The sequence below is a fragment of the Coturnix japonica genome, chromosome 13 (genome assembly GCF_054131305.1).
Source record: "Coturnix japonica strain WE chromosome 13, WE-NBRP24, whole genome shotgun sequence".
In the NCBI taxonomy this organism is placed as follows: domain Eukaryota; kingdom Metazoa; phylum Chordata; class Aves; order Galliformes; family Phasianidae; genus Coturnix; species Coturnix japonica.
The window spans coordinates 16341566-16359860 of NC_140675.1; the positions used below are offsets into that span (position 1 = coordinate 16341566).

At 38.5% G+C, this 18295-nt stretch overlaps 1 protein-coding gene across 13 annotated transcripts in view; it reads right to left on the reverse strand.

The window, feature by feature from the left end:
- Positions 1-979: 979 nt before the first annotated feature.
- Positions 980-18295, reverse strand: part of CLEC16A (C-type lectin domain containing 16A) — a 48907-nt gene continuing 31591 nt past the window's right edge. For 2 of the 13 annotated variants that reach the window (XM_032447562.2, XM_015877125.3), the window contains exons 23-24: positions 13877-13996; positions 3709-10143 (exon numbers count right to left, since the gene is read on the reverse strand). In XM_032447562.2, the coding sequence (XP_032303453.2) occupies positions 9803-10143; positions 13877-13996 (461 nt within the window). In that variant the 3' untranslated portion in view covers positions 3709-9802. The other 11 variants (XM_085514738.1, XM_085514737.1, XM_015877133.3 and 8 more) reach the window with 9 other exon arrangements.

The following is an 18295-nucleotide window of genomic DNA, read 5'->3' on the forward strand; positions in this document are numbered from 1 at the left end:
GTAAGATCTGATAAAAGATGCTGATTCAGAATTCTTCATTATCTCATTTGGACCATTCTTCAGAGAACACTGACCCTTCTGCCTGGGAGCCAACATGGGAACACCAGCTGTCAAAGCTGAACTACTGAATGCTATCTACTATGAACACCAATGAGCGTATGTACCATCACTTAAGTGTGAAAACAAGCCCAGACTCCACAACGCAACATTTCTACCTGCTGCTTGGAAACCTTGTCCAGGGCATGCCATCTTCCTGGTGCAGAATTCACCTCCATAGATTGTCTGGTACACACTATTGAGCAGAATTTCCCATGTAGGCTATTACTCACCTCACCCTGATGTGTGACAAAACTTGCAAGAGGAACTGAGCTTTAATGACTGTGTAAATCCTGTCGTAATGAAAGTCATATATGGTTGCATTCTTCCTACACCTAACCTACACCAAGATGCACAACAGTCAAAGGAGCAGGATAAGCAGTTTTGTCAGTTCTTGGGACTTTATTACAAGCCTTTTAATTATGGAAAGGCTCTTAAAATCTGGTGGTAATGCATACTCACCTGCAAGCAACTGGTCTCTGAACTATCAGAATTGTATTGAAGTACCTGCCATAAGCCACTGAGATAACTGAGGTGTTTCTCTTCCCCTCCTCCGCAATATGTTATTACAAGGATATCATCTAATAGTCTTAATAAGTGTATTGACAATATTATAGCATTATTTAATTAGTAATCTACAACAAAGCCTCTGGAATAATGATTAGGATAGTTATTTCAATATGCGACAGCCATGAGCAAGTCATCCCATGACTGCTCGGTCTGCTGGCTTCTCTGCTTTGAGAGGACACAGGCAAGCAGCTTCCCTCAGTGCTGGAGGCTGAGCAGCCATTTATTATTCAGGGCAGGAGAGTTGTGTGCACATTATTACAGCCAGGATTTCTTAGGGAAAGAGAGCCTACGAGTGTACTTTGTAGGCCTTACCTCCCTTCTGTAGCCCTGATGTTCTTTTCTCTAGGACATGCTGGTATTCTGCCTATCTCCTTCAGAAATTCCTCCTGTTTCTGAGGAGCCTGACTAGCTGCCTCCTTGACTCACTCATCCATCATCATGCAATTCCACGTTGCAGCTGGAAATAAAAAGCATGTTAGCTTGTGTAGCTGTGTAATCAACCACTCCATAACCCTCAGTTTGGTGGCTTCCACCAGATCGCCATGCCACTTCCCAGCCCTTTAGTAATAGGTCAAAGCTGATGCATTTGAAACATTACTGCAACAAATTCAGCTTTCCCAGAAGAGCCTGGGGAGGCTGATGCTGGTAACACACCCTTAGGGAGCCCTGATTTCACTTAACTTCTTGCTTTTGTGCAGACTGCAGTTCTATTCTTCCACCTTCACACAGAGGTCTCCCAAAGGCACTCCTGCTGGCAGCCCATGTAAATCACTGACAACACCAATACTGTTGAAGCAAAGAGCCAAATGCTTCCCGGGAATAAGTGACCCATTTTGGAACAGCACATTTCATAGCAGCAGAGATAGGAAGCCTGGGGAAACACTCTGCTATTAACCACTGAACTAAAATAAGCCTCCTCTCTCAGTTTTGTAACAATTGTTTTAATAAGTTTTTTGGCAAGAGGCTGGAATAAATAATGATCTCTTGCTCTTGTGCCAATTGCATTAACTCCTACACCCAGCGCTGCTCAGACAATCGGGTCACAGCAGCTGGACTCACTTCACACACCCAAATTTTAGCTGCAGCTGGAAATTTTAGACATTTTTCTAGGACAGCTTCTCAGCAGCCTGGAGCTGCTTCAAATAAATGATCCAAAAATGAGGACAAATTTATGCAGAGATGTCTTCCCCCAATTAACCTGAAGCCAAAATTTATTTCTGCACTAAAGTAGAGGCTTGTTTTCCCATCCTGCATCTCAGTGTTTACTGCATACTAAAGCTGAGAAAAAAAATTATGTATAACTAGGAAACACAGCCTGAGGATTCATCTGTCCCAACTGGTCATCCAGACAGGGCAAATAAAAATAAACTGTGGCCCATGTGAAATATAAACCTTTATTTAGGGGCAAGAGAGCGAGGACGGAATGATGAGATCAGTGTTTTCCATCCCACAAGTACAACATTTCCCAGCTTGGTAGAAGGAGACAGAGGACAGGCAAAAGCTTTCAGCGTATATATTTTTAAAATCCCAATTTTTAGTCTAATTAATAATGCACTTCCACTTGGCAGCCTGAAAATTTCACCTCTAAAAATCAGCTTTAGAGAACTGGCAGACAACAGCACTCACAATTTCAGCATCTAGCTGTATTTGCACGTAAGCCTTTGGGAAAACACTCAAGCTAAACTCAGATACAACTGCACACTGTCCAGGCTACCTCAGCTACTCCCTTTCAGCTCAGCTGCTTTAACTCCATGTGAACACTTGCCTGAATAAATTCTTCTCATTTGGCCAGCAATGAGTGGTGATTTTGCCAGCTAATTCCCATCATCGCAACAACTTCCACCATCTCTTGTTATTTGAGAAAACAAACCTGCAGCTGCTCTTCGAATAGACTTTTCAGGAAACACTCAGATAAACCAGACTGCATTCCTAGTTCATACCTACAAAGATCACCAGGAGTTGTCAGTCCAGCTCCTGCCTACACAGGAGCCTACACTACAGCTCCACCACAGCAGCACAAATACAGTTAGGAAAGTGACTGCTTGCAGCTAAAGAAGCCCACACCATCCCAGTGAATTCATTTTGACGTGGAAACATTACCCAGCAGTAAAATAATAAAGGAATCAGCCTCCAAACGCTGAATTTTAACTTGTTATTTGGATAAAGATGGAGTTACTGTGATAAAGACATTGATCATGGGTTGACACACTTTCACATCCTTATTTATTATAACTGTGTTAGACTGGATTATGAAGATCTCATACAGAAACAGAGGAAACGCTACAAGACAAAATGCTGCAGATGTCCTGAGCTATAAGGAGGTTACAGGAAGCCCCAAAGCGTTCCAAATGGAAGGGAGGCCATGAATTAGGAAGTACGATTGGCACAACATCAAAAGTCCAATCGCCAGTAGCAGATTGAAGCTCTTTTCCTCCCCCCACACCACATTTTAATACTTGCATCTTACAGTAAATCACAGTACTGTCTCCTCTCTGATACCCAGCTTGCTTGTTTCATGGTACAACGGGATTTAATTTCTATCCAAGAAAGCTTCTGGAGCAATGCCTAGTTTGCAAAATAACATCTCACAAGGAACATATATTGACTGTAATTAATCCCCATAGATGGAGAGTCTAATTAACAAGATTTCAAGTAATAACTCAGTTGGATTTAATCCACGTACTGAACTGGCAACGTGCGCCAGGAACGAGGCAGAGGGTGCGAGGATATATGTAGGGAAGAAATCACACACGACAGGCAAAAGGACGAGTTCAAAGTGGTTCCCAGCGACTCTCAGCCCTGGATCTTGTCTGTTTTCCATCACCACAGTGGGTTTCATTTCTGCTCCCTTATCCACACTGTTTTCTGCATACACAACACTAAATTACCTTGGCTAATTCAGTTTTCAGTTTGAAGATTAACATGCCCACTCTCATTCTCCATTCTTCTTAACAAGCGCACACTTCTGCAAGTTGTGCATTTCACTGCCATTGGACGTCCTTGTGCATCTAATCTAGCAACAGAACATGAAAGGGAATAAAGTTTTCAGTAACATCATCTTTATTGCCAAGTTCCATTTACATAGAAAGGTGTATTATTCACTCTTGTCCAGGTTTTCAATACCAGGACATGATCAGTGCCAGCAAATACAGACTCAGCTATAGAAATCTGGAGTTCAGAGATATACAACAATACTTTCTAAGTTCAGTCCCCTCCCACTTATATACATTTTTCTTTAAATTAACATAAGATATCATCACACTTACTCCAAATGTCTAACATAACTTACATTAAATAATTAATACTTATTGCCTGTAGAAAAGCCATTTTGGAACCCCGTTCACCTTCTGTTTGTACTTCTTTCCATTTAAATGTAGAAGTGCACATTCAGGACGTTATTTTTTTCTTAGTGAAGCACATTTCAGACATTTCTGAAATGTATTTCATAGGACTTCCATGTTCATTAAATGCTTTAATATACAAAGCCCAGATACATTCATTCTTCTAGAAAAATACATTTCCCTTTGCACCTGAAACAATCCATCTTGCAAAACAGTTCAATATGAATCAAAACGTTTGCAACAAAACATCAATGCACATTCACATGTGGAGATGCCTAAAGCCAGCCCCTAAAGCTGAAAATGCTCCCAGCAGGTCCCCCAGAGATGTAACCATCTGTTCTTCAGTGCTACCACAGGTAAAACAAAGCTTCTAGGAATTCTAATAGTCCATAAATGTAGAAGCATGAAGCTATTCTCAGTCCTCTTCAAAAACTATCCTTATGTACATTTTAAGAACTAATTGTGGCAGAAGTATTTAAATACAGCTCTACACAAACACTCAGACTCTCATCTCATAGAGACGTTAAGTATCAGATTGCCGTTACCACGTCTAAAGCCCATTTTACACCAGTATGAGTGCCCATAGCCAAAAGATGACAAAAAAATCTTATTTAAAGACCACAACATGAAAAGAGTCCTGAGAACACCATATACTAAGCTGAACTTTATTTAACTCTAACCTTTGTCATCAACAAGTATTCCTTGTCATTACTTAGTTAAGCCCTTTTTAAATAAACACACTCCACACATTCATTTATGCTCAAGAGACGGTCACAACAATGACTCAAGTTCCCTTCCATATTCATTAAGAAGCACTGACTTCAAGTTAGCCAAACAAAACACACATTGCCACAGTGCATGTTTATTAGACATGCAAAACTTAGCTTTACATTTGTAATACATTAGCAAACATAACACATATCTTAAAACATCCTGCAAAACAAATCAAGTTTGAGCAATGTGCATATTCTTAAAAATTTTGGGAGACCAAAATAGGGAAAATTTTGTACAAATGTAATATAAAAATATTTTTCCATATGAAATAACCTTCTGTTTGAGACTCAGTCCAGAACTTCATCTCCCACATTTCTGTTGCTGCTCAAAGAAATCAGAACAGCAGAAAAAACCCACAAGTATTTCCCCCTTCCCCACCTCCTTAGACAGCTCTACCCCAGCAAGCTCTGCTTGGGTCACCATCTGCTTTGCTAGAGTTGATAGGAGACAGACAGAGTTGTTAGGTATGTTCGTAATTTGTGATGCAGATATTAGGAAAGATCAGAGCACCAGAGCACACAACACAGGAAATCACTCCAAAAACTCAAGAGATAATGGAAGAGCAGTGCCCAGGGGAACAATGTCCTGCGGTCAGTAAAGAGTGACAGCAACAGTTCAGAACTTCCTACACATATCAGATGCCTACGGTCAGGCTGCCTGAAAATAGGTAGGAAGTTTACCAAGGAGAGTTACCACTCATGAGGGAAAATGCCCAGACCTCCATGATGCCCTGATTTCATGTCTCTTTCTGAATCATTCACTCAGCACTAAGACAAAAAGGTGAAGTTTCCTAGATAGCACAAAGTCCTTTTACAAGGAAATCTCTGTATGGCTCTACCTGCCCACTAAAAAGCAGGATAGCAAGGACAGTGTCTGAATACTCAGCATGATTTTCTTTTCTTTGCAAGAGTGCTCATTAAGCTATTCTGTGTTTACCTCTAACACCTGTGCAGTAAAAGAGAGACCAAATACACTGGAGCACCAACAGCATCACACGATTCAAGTCTTATGTTCACTTTCACAAAGTGCTCAGCCTGGTTGTCTTACAGCTTCCCTATGGCTTCAAGCAGAGAATTTTATGTTTCATTTACTTCAGGAGAAAAGGAAACCCATTTCCTGCAAGCAAAACGACAATTACAGCTACTCATGTCTCACTGCTCAGTAAGAAAAAAAAAATCACAGAAACTTCAAAGCCTAACAACTGCTGATGCTGCTATAGACTATTTTAGGCATTGAACTTTAAAATCATGCACAGAAGAATGCTTCAAATCCAGAAGAACATTATTTCCCCTTATATTCTGTCAGTATGGGACAAAGGGTTTCTATGAATTAGTAGACGTTGACTTAAACTCTGATCACCAACTAACTTAGAGTCCTAAACTCTGGAGAAAGAAGGGTTTTTAAATGCCATATGCCCATACTTCAGCAAGAATATTTCAGAAGAGTAAATCAGTTCTGGAAGATATTACTGATTTTTTGTAATTTCTCCACAAATGACTTCAGAGAAACTTGCAGTTGTGCTGTAAAGCGAGGAACATTAAGGAGCTTCTTTAACAGGTGTAATTTTATAAGGTCAGCTTAATTTAAGGAACAGAAGACAGAATTTTAGTTCATCATGAATTCATAGAATCACTTTATGAGTTAGCTGTGAAAATACAAATGAGTTCAGCCTTTACAGCATAATTCATGACTACACACGAAACACAGCCTCCAGTATTAATACGTATGACTGTATTTCTGGTAAATTTGTTTTAACCCACACAGCTTGTGAAAAACGGCAGAATGTGAAATGTTTGGTTCCTTCCTATATCCAGGAATTTGAGCAAGAAAGAAATTATGTTACACAGGTTTTACACTACAATCATCACCCACCAGCGAGGCAGACACTGGAATTGACCACTCTCTGCTTCACCACATGCATGCTGCCACTGTGCTTCTCACAAAGGAAATGCTGGAGCCTTGTCCAGTACTGCCCACTGTGTGACAGAACAGCAAAAGGACCTGCAAGAGGCTGTGAGACTGAGCAGTGACAGCAAGAGATCAGGCAATTGGTATCCTGGTAAAGTTCAATACAGTGAGACACAGACCACAGCACAAAGCAACATGCAGCAGGCCTTGGTGTCCTTGGTGTCTCTTCTCAAAATGAAAAAGAGTAACAGAGCTGTTTTGTTATCAGAATATGGCTCAGCCTCTACAAAACACACTGATCATTTACCACCTCACAACATTTAAGGATTTTTTCTCATTTTCTCCCCTTTCGCCTGCAGTGTTGCACTGACAGAGCAAGAACAGTCAGTAGTTCAGCAGCTGCTCTCATTTGCAACTCAGTGTTCAGATTCTGTTAAAGTGAGTGATGCTACACTGACTCACATCAACTTTTGTTTGAGAAGAAAACGTATTTGTGGCTGATGTGCTAATGCTTTCTTGGTTGAGTTTCCTTTTTACAGTGAAATGAGGATAAGGAAATAGCCTTTGAGCTTTTCTGATAAGACAGATACGATACTCTTCAAGGAATTGTAGATTAGTAACAACACAACTCATGGAGATAAGATTGCCAGATGATGTATTGCTGCATCTCCAGAGCTTCTATGTTATGAAGACTCATAATACAGCATGAAACACAGTCAGACTGTATACACAGATGCTTTAATATTTTCCTAATAACTGTACCTCAGTTGCCTACTGAGAGCTCCACAGGAAACACCTGGTCGTGAGATTGAACAGCCACTCCAAAGCAATGAAAAGCACAAAGTCACCTTTCTTTCATCACCATTTCTTGTGCAGTGTGGCTCAAGGGTGAGATTATGCATGCCCGATAAAAGTCCCTCTGTGCATGGCCCTAATCTTGCTAGAGCTGAATTTTAAATAAGATAAATAAAGATCAAGGTTTTCCTGTCTAGAATTCATACTATTTAGGGGAACTCAGCCCGCACAGTGGCATTTTCTGTAATCCAGGTCAAGAGTCAAGGTTAACAGCTAACATAAAATGCTTTCCAATTAAGGCATCATCATTATAATGATCTTCAGAATATTACTGGGGCTACAGTGTAATGCTTCAACATGGTGGAGGAAGTCTAGACTACAGGAAATTCAGCTAATAAAAATTTATTTATGTGCTTCTTCTGCCCAAATTGCTGCTTGTTCAGATACATGTGTATTAGCCACAACAGTAACTGCAGTATGAACTTACCCTCAGCACATGGAAAAATCTAAACCCAAAACCGCGGCCTCTTACTCCAGCAGCAAGGCCAAATTCTCACCATCATACACCCATAAGAACACCTAATTCTCTCATTTCATTTTAAAGTTTGTGCCATTCTGGAGTGGTTGGAATATTTGCTAATTCAATTTAAGACAAAGTAGAAGCCACAGAAAAGTAGAAATCAATAAAACTGCATGTAAAAGCTAATAAGGGAATTAAAAAGATGCTGTTTTTCAATAGCAGGCATCTTATATACATGTTTTACACAAAGGAAAAGATCGAAAAGTGAGTCAAGATACACTCGTGGATGATTAAATCTCATAAATATTACATATAAATCAATTCAAGTATTCCACCTGACAGCAAGGAAGAGGTACATTAAGATGGGAAAGTAGGCAAGAACTTTTCAGATTCACCTATTTGATTAGAAATCAATATTAGTAGAGGCAGAACCAGGAAACCAATTGCACTGATGATGGAAATCACAACAGCAAGTTTACAGTAGACTTCAATGTTTGACAGCCAGAGAGCACTCAGTGTAATACACAGAACAATAACGACACTGCTCTTTTTTTTCTACTGGCTTAACTTAATATGCATGGAAATCGATCAGAAAGCTTAAATTTACCAGTCACAGTAAATTACGTATAAAAGCCAGCAAAGAGCATTCCAAACTTTAATCCACATTTCTTCACTGCTTACTGTCAGCTCAGATTCAGAATCTATGAGGCAAAGTACGGCAAACAAACTCAATCATTTTGATGCTGTAATTTCCTTTGGTGATACTCCCAAAAAGGAAAAGAAAACCCAATAGCTTTCGCTTTCATTTTCAGACTTCCAAAGAAATTACTGGTATTATTCCTATGTGATGACGAGAAACAAACAGACAAAAACAAACAAACAAACAAACCCCACCAAAGTCCAAAGAAACCAACAAGAAAGATCTCCAATAACAAAACCTCCCAAACCTCTTAAGAGTAAAACTGCCTCTGTCTGCTTCTAGCTGTTCTTCGGTAGGAAGGGTATCATCATACTATCATTCCTCAGAAGTGTAGCAATTTGACTGTCAGAAGTGAACAAACAAGCAGTAGATATTAAAATATTTTGTATCTTTGTATCTAGTTAAGCAAAGACTAAAAATGTTTAAAAATTCCCTTGCAATCTTATAACTAAGCATTTGTCAAATTAAGCTTCAGAGTATTACCTTATGAAAAAAATATGTTTAGATGCATTTGGCTTTGAAACAAATATTACACATGGAAAACAAAGCACTGAACTTTGGAGTCCTGCGAATGCAACACAGAAAGGGGCTGAGCCTGCTGGTATCATACTGGCCTCCGAAAGCTGAATTGAGATCAGAATAAAAAACCATGAAACAAATGGAAAAGGAATCTTTGTATTATAATTTACACTTCTTCCTGGTGAATGGTATGTCTCCAGATTCAAAATAGCAATACCACATCTTGAAGCCAGGTATCCAAAAACATCTTCACTCTGCCGTAACGCTGTAGGTCCTTAACAATCAGGTTACTTCAGCTGGAGCTTTATCTGATAATGGGAAGAAAGTAGGTGCTCTTGTACAACAGAAATAGGAAGGGAAATATCCAATCCAGTTTCTTTTCCTCCCCTAGTTTAAATATGCCAAACATCTGATGCTTATTCTGAAAGCTGCCCACATTCTTTCATTGCTGGGCCTCTTCTCGCAGACCAGATGCCTCTGATGCTGCAGGAAGTATCTTGTGCTCCCAAAGAAAAAAAAAAAACAAACAATGACAAATTTGGTTAATTTGCGTCACTCTATCACAGTCTGTGGGTAGACTTAGTCAGAACATTCTTCTTCTGTCTCTTTTACCTTGCAAACTTCAAGTTCAGACTGCAAAGACGGCTGAGGAATGCAGCTGAACGTACGAATACTGTGTGAATCGACCGGTGGGACCAGTGTAAGTGACTCTACACTTAGTGCATCTGTATTGTCATCTGATATTAATGATATTGTGGGCTGCTGTGCAGGAATCAGGCTGGGGGACAGGTTTGCTGTTTCTATGTCATTGTTTTTTATAGCACTCTTGCTAGACTTTGAGACAGCTGAAAGAGTTTCATCAGTCAATGTCATCTGATCAGAAACGGTCGTGCGGGGCTGCTCTGGAGCTGAAGAGTCATCTATTAATGAAAACATCAAGAAAGAATCAATATTAGATTCAACTTAGCATGTACATCATTTATTAAGCCAAACAGTGTACTGTACTTCATGAATATTTAAGAATGCTTAGGTGGAAAATCGAGTGCTATGAAGCACTGCGCTTAAATTTTGCTTTTTAGTAATTAGAAACAACATGTAAAATATGATGGCATGATGTCAAATGCCAGCACTAAACTATTCACATTAGCAACTAGAACATTCACACATCTTATACTATACAGCAATGCAGTAAATATTCCTAAGGAGAGGAAATAAGGGGGAAGAATAAGAAAGCCTCCCCAGAATTAAGCACAGTCTGAACAAAATTAAGTGCCCCATACCTGGAAACTCTTCAGAATTAGTAAAGAACCCCTACACAACCAATTTGCCCAAGAGGATACCTATTTATGGTTTTAAAAACAAAGATTTGGAAGTTTTTCGCTCATTCCATTCTGCAGATTCAGTTTAAAACAACGTCTCAGCCATAGAAACTATAACTATGGAAGGACAAAAAGGAGAATTATGTGCTTATGGTAACGAAGGTGCCACAAAACAAGCCTGTTTTTATGTAGGCTTTTAACTGAAATTCTGTGCTCACAGCTGGAGCATGCAACATAGGTAAAATTGGGAATGAGCCATTACATACTACAGAAAACAGACATGCTGCTGGCACTTCCTCCACAATGAAATAAATCATTAACATTTACTTGTTGTGTCCTTTTTTTCCCCTTTAAGTCCTGCTAACTGGCAAGCAGCCATTACTGGCCAGTAGCTCATTTGTCTCAGACAGAAAGCGAATGTACCAGATCAGGGGGTACAGCCTTGTATGAACAAGTGTGCCCACAGATTTATTTATTTTCTTTTCAGACTACAGCAATAGATGCCGTTAAAGTAACAGGTATCCAGCTTCAAGACAGACCATTTAGAGCTCGTGTTAAAAAACAGCACGTGTTCAAGTGTACAGGCATCTGCAGAAAAGGCTACAAGGCAATGTAGTGTGAACACAGAGGCTAAGAATCAAATTCTGGTTTTAATACACAGCAACCTTAAAATATTTCACTGTCAATATAATTCCAATTATTTCTGTAAAAACAAAACAAAACATGAACATAAGGGAGGAAAAAATGCAAACAAAAAACGACATCAACAAAGAAAAACAAAGCTTAGAATGGAATGAGCATCAGTAATGTATCAGTGAGATAGCAGTAAAAGACAGTTTTGTTGGTTGTTATTATTATTATTATGTTTATTATTTTACCTTTCCCCACACAAAGGTGCATTCTCACTTCGAAAATCATTCAATTTTACTTTTTCCTGAATCTGTAGCTAAAGCTTCTCGCTTTAAGGAAAACAAAATTTAGATTTAAAAGGACAGTCTGAAACAAGAACGCCGTTACTACTTATTTCTAAAAGTAAGGGCAGATTCAAAGTAACTGCAGATTATTATTCTTAGGTGCCACAAACTTTAGACAAAACTTGGCAACTGATAACACAAGTGATGCAAGGCTTGCATGGAAAATGAGCTGCTAAGAACTCTAAGATAAGGTAACAATTTATTGCTCTGAATTCCAAAACAAATGCTAACACTTCAGTATTGAAAAAAATGCAGGGTCTCTTTACAGTGGTTTTAACTTCTGCATTCCTGAAATCTTTAAGAAATTCAATACTTTGCCGAGACTTTTTTTTTTCTTTTTCCTTAATAGTAAGAATTCCCCAAAATTCAAGATTCAGGAAATTCTGGTAAATGAAATACTATCAGCCCATGGTATTCTGCTCAGGAGTGGTGTAACGTGTCATATCTCTATTTCTGCTGTTTCACTTCTAGCTCTGGAGTTCACTTAAATAATCTGGCCCCCTCTCCTAATGAAATATCAGTGTATTTCTGTATAAATTTCATTCACTGAAAACCTGACATTTCATTACACTACGCTGTCCTTAATCCCTTCACACAGGATCTAAATTACTGCTGAGCAACTCCCATCTTAATTTGAGCAACAAAAAAACATTTAGAAAAGACTCCATTTAAAAAAATAAACTGGAGTCAAAATCCACCATATTTTCTATTTGAAGGTCCGACAGTGCATTCAGAAAAAGACTGATGGTATTGGGAAACGTAAGCAGAACAAACTTGGTGCCTAGCATCTCATAAATAGAAGAGACAAAAGCAGAGCTCTTCTGTGCTTTTTGGGGAGGGCTTTATTTATTATTGATAGCAGTAATTCTCTCCCCTCTACTTTCCATTTTCCATTAGTCGCTGTCTAGATTTCGCTCCTGTCACTGCACTGAAGGGCAGCAGTGAGAGCATCCCTGCCAAAATGCCCAGGGAGCAGCTGGCTGCCACTTAGTCCTCACAGGGGCAGGGAGTAAATATCAGTGCAGAACCAGAGGGGGAAAAAAAACAACAGAAGTTTTAACCTTCTGGAAAAGGCCAACAGCGCTCAGTACTATTTTGCAACATGTTATCCCTTCTGGAATGATTCATAACTGAGAACCAACCCTGCAGTCACAGCTCGAACAGCTACAATTACTGCCTGCCAGACCTGCACCTCTGAGACTGAGCACACAGACCCACTGGGGCTTTGGGTGCACACACAGGTTATGTGATTTGCATTCATTAATCATTACTACGATCTCCCATATGTGCCTATTTACCTCTCCCCAGCTCACATGCATTTAAACAGGAGTGTTCTGACAAAAGAAGTGTCAGATCTGGAATTAAAGCACCAAACATGATTCAAAACCATGGTGTAACTTTGCAAGGCTCTGGATATCACCAGCTGTCCACGGCTGTGGAGGGTTCAGCAACCTTATTTTTCAGCACTTCTATAGACCTACCAAGATTATCATTATAGAAACAAAACACTCCACTTCTGTTATATCATCTTATGTTACAGTGGTTATTAGGGAAAAAGATAGGAGAGAATAGAAAAAGGTAAGAATGAATATAATTTACAGAAAAACATCCTGTACAGCAATATACTGTAAAAGGAAAAACAAAAACATAAATAACAGTACATTAAGTAAAAAGACATAAAGCAAGTTTAATAAATAAAAAATGGTATTTCTATAATACTAACAGAGTAAAATATCTTTACGCCATGGTGGTGAAAAAAGAAATTAATTAGACTCAACACAGGTTACAGAACTGAGGATCAGCCCAAAGCCCACTTGCATCCTTTTTGTTTATGCTTCCCCTCCCCAACCCTTCAGGCAGACAAGCAGTCCATGAAACAATTTGCCTGAGTTTGATGATAGAAAAAAAATCAAGCTTGTACCATCACAATCTGAGGACAGTCTTACTCTGAATGTGCCTCTGTTCTACCTGAGTTATAAATTGATTTCTTGCTGCTAGCAAATACCTGCATTACTGTCCATTTTGGACCCTGTGCTTGCTGAATTTCACTACAGCCATAGCTGCCCCTGTGCAAATGAATACATGGCTGCTTTGAAGCTGGAAGCTTGATAGATCATTTTGTGGTACATAGAATTTCAGCTTTTGGGGAGAGAGTCAGGAAATATGGGAGAAACTATAGGTAAGACTTTCAGATACAGCTGGAATTTGGAAATTGCTGCACAATTTTCCCCAAAATCATCACAGTCAACTATTAATGATGCTTTCTTCAATTTCCTACCTCACTGTCACTACTACAAGCATGGAAACCAAGCATGCTCTATTAACTTTATGGGCTTTTGAAATCTTATGCAGGAACCTGCCTGAATGGATATTGCGTGAGTTTCGGTTGCAGCTGCTGCTTGAAGACCTAAACCCAGTGTCCACCGTGACTGTCAGCCTCCGACAGACTAAACACCCGCCGTCGTCCTTTCCTGCCAGACCTTACTAGAGGAAAACACAGCGATATATCATACCAAGGCTGTAACAATGAAACAAGGAAGGGAAACTGGAATGAAGACAAAGGATAAATGTTAGAGCAGCAACAAGATTAAAAGTGACAAGGACGCATCCATAACTGCTGGTATCTCCAACACGATTTGAGACCTCTTAAATTTGGGGAAATACTTCTGCAGCTAGAAGTATTCATTCTTTAGAAACAAATGAGCAAAATTATTGTTTGCTTACTTATATGGAAAGGTACATAATGCAGTTTGGACTACTCGTAGTGTTACAGTATTACATGGAGGCAGGACTGGTAGGCTTTTATATCACCAGATATGTACATGCTATAAAAACCTTGAGAAAAGCTATCTAACACAAATTCTAGTGATACAGCATTATTTGGATTCCCACTGGCAATCAATTACATGAGTTGCTCTACAGAGCAGATGACAATACTTTAGATCACTCAGTGCTACTGTTCTATGAAGTGAAACTGAATGAGTACACTTGGATTAAAACAAAGGCAAATACAGCAATTTAAAAGATAGCAGCAGTTAAGATGATGATGCTTGGTGCATAGAAAGTTTCTGAGTAAGAGACTTTCTAGAAACAAAAGTAGTTCCTCACCTAATTAGAAAATTACTAGCATTGGAGAACAGATCATACCACCTTTACACTACTGATCATAGAGGAAATAGACAAGGATGTTTTCAGTAAGACAGCAGCACTGCACTCTCACATGCTCTCCATCCTTGATTAAGCATCCTCTACTTGGAATATGTAAGTTTTATTTTACAGACTGTTATCCACCTTATTCTCTGCAACAAGGGACAGATTTTTATATTTATTTTAGATCATTTACCATTAATATCTGCTAGAAATATGAAATAAGAGTCCAGTGGCATAGATAAATCAGTGCCTTCTAGAGTTCTCAATAACCATTGCTGTAATGTAAACATTTTCTTAACTGTTAAAGCCAAATGAATTTTAAAGCTTTAAGAAACTTAAAAAGTGGCAAGCTACAATACTGATGACGTTACATATCTATAACTCTACAAGACTTCTAACTTACTTCTTACTAATCTCTTACTAACTTACTTTGCTTCTTTATCTTAATCCTTGGCTTATATAAAAATAAGCACTTGACAGAAGTTCATGGTTCCAGCAAATGCAGCCAAAAGGAGACTATATTCTAAGCTCAGAAATTTAATGGTAAAATTCTGCCTAGTAAGAGAACATTTTTACCATAGGCACAGCAGCAGTTCAAATGGACGTGCTCATTTAAAAAGATTAGACATGAAGAAAAACACCTAACAGACCATTTGCAGAATCCAGCTGTATTTTTTCTACCTTGCCCTGGGCTGTCCTTTCTTTATGGGATGGGCTCCACTTCTTCAGTTTTAAGGGAACAGAGAACTTGCAAAGGGCTAAGCTTAATCCCCAGATATTGTAAGTGCAGGAGCTGCTAGACTTTAAAAGAAAAATCTATGCCATGAAGTACTGTGACAATGGCTGGTAAACTCAGGAGTTATACCAGTTTCTTTTGCATAAGATAATAGAGTTAACACAACTATTGTCCTCTTACACTAACTGAAATGTACCCAATCAAATGATTCTGTATATGTTCAGTTATCTTCTTTCTCACACTAAGACAGTATGATACTGTTTGATGCACGGTGGAGCAAGGAAAATATTTTCACAAAACAAACAAAAAACCAACAATCCATGATTTTCTGTAATACATTTTCAAAAGCTTTTCTTTTTTCTCTTTAACCATCTGCCTGTCAATATATGCTTTATCTTGTAACATTTGTATTTGTCAACTAACAAATGTGCAACTTGTCTTTATTTTGTTCTCATCTATCACTATTCTATGTAAAAGTCAATGTATTATGCTCTAAATCTTACTCTATGTGTAGATTACAAGTACCAGATTTTGAACAGCTTAAATCTGCCAACAAATACAATCTTAGGATGGCATGATCTCACATCTACAGCAGAAACAGCTGTTGTTCTCATGCAGAAGTGATAAGTGAGCCTTAGCATCAACTGTTTGTCAGCCCATTGCTCTGAATTAACTGCTTGTGTACATACAGTAACTGCCTTCTTTGTTACTGCCCTCTGAGTAGAGTTAGCAGTAAAAAAAAATCCAGGAGCTTTGCTCAGAATTCCTCCCTGCAGCACACCACTGTAAGTTGATGACTTGGTGCTGAAACAGCTGAAGCAAATTCTCGCATTAATTTTCACAGACCTTGCTAAGGGTTACAATGCCCATACTAATATGGCACAGAACAGCCTAATTACAACTAGGCTTCTTGAAGCACCTGTCAGTATCCCCGGATCCTACGCAAAAAAAAAAAAAAAAAAAAAAGCTAACAAACAAAAAAACAAACACAACACACCCCACACCAAAACCAACATCATCATCCATCATCCAACACCCAAACACTGTTCTGCATGAAATGGCTTTTTGAACATGCTACAATGAAGCCACAATGTCGAGGTAACACTAAGTGTTGGTAGCTGAACAAATGCAGGTAGAAATCAGGCATTTCCAAACTGTGATTATTATTACTATTTAGTTTAGAACAGCATCCTGTTATCACTTTTCAAAATGCAGCAAAAACAAACAATTTTGATATACAAACAACAGCATATTAAATATATTTTCCTTTCATATCTCTAATATATTCTATTCTCCAATGAGGTATTCTCTTCCTAGATGAGGAATTACATCCTCCAGTATCTACTCAGCTTTTCATAGAAGTCTTGAAAGCACTTGAAAGACCTCTGTCTGACCTCCGTAGCATGAACTTACTTAATCCTTCTCTGAACTAACATGTTGCTTACTGCAACAGTAAGAATGTAGATTTTAATTTCCATTTATTTTACCACAGTTATCTCCTAGTCACTAGAACTCAAAGATGCCTTTTCAATTCTGGATCACAAAGAATTCAAATGCAGTAAAGGAAACAATAGCTGAGACTTTTCACACAGCTGGGCAGAATTGTGTAGTGAAACTTTCTGTCTTTAATGCTTCTCTATATTGAGACTTCTGCCAAATCACAGCGCTTCACTGTGTGATCTCTACTTACTTATCCAGACACTCCAAAGACCAGATAACAACAAGTAACTGCTAGCAAAGAAAATCAAATATGATCCTTCCAATGTTTTGAAAGAATTGCATATAGAAAAAGAACTCCAATTTTATTCTGGAGTTGTACATATTGTGGTAATGTTGTGACTGTGTGTTAGTTTATCAAAGTAATCAATGTTTTTTAATACAGTGTCTGGATGCTAGGATGCTTTATAAACTATTTATAAACTTGATTAACAGTTTTTGCTTACGCTTCTCCAGTGGCACTTCCTGCAAGGACAGTCACTCTGGATATATAATTTACACTGATCTCCTGACAGCTTTCAGTGAAGCAAAGCTATTCCATAACGTATAAAACGCTAAATGCCTAACACTGATTGCATCACTTCCTATAGACTGCACAAGAGTTTACTTTTATTTTATAACTCTTAAATGAAAGCAAAAGGGTGTGTCTTAACTGAAGGAACCAGAACAACCACTTCAGAATGATCAATGTCAAAAGTGACTGTCAAGAAAGGGCTGTATGAAAATGCCTTGCAAATCAAGTCACTTCAATTTTTTTTTAAATATATATATTTTTTAAATATCCTAAAAGAGTTAGACTCAGCTCAGCTGAAAGTGAAAGCATTTCAATATGCACCCTTCAGAATTTACTTCTTGCTTAGCCTTCAGCTGGAGGTTCTCCACCTCACGTTCATTTTGATTTCAAAACAAACACCATTACAGGATTCTTCATAAACACTACACACACAAAAAGGAACGAAGGCATTCTAAGGCAACAAGAGATCCCAGTATAAACAATCTCACTGAACTTACTGACCAACTCAGACACGTGCTAGCTACATTCGTGCAAGTTATATTATCAGTCAATTCATACGGTTTCTCCAGAGCCAATGAAATAGCCTCTTCAGATATGGTGTTCAGCCAAGAGTGTTATTTAGTATCCTAAATAACTACAGCTATTTGAAAGTGTTTCATACTTGGCCTCTTGTTAAAAAGTAACAGAAGAATCAGATAAACATACAAATGCCCAGTTAAAAGAAAAAGCTTCACATGGAGACAGACTTACCCACTAGGGCAAACAAATGTCGCTTTGAATTTATGCAGAACAAAAGTTCTGTTTAAACAATGACCAAGAGACCAAAACATTTCAAATTGTACGTGCTAGGAGAAAAACAGGGAATCATTTAACCAGTATTTA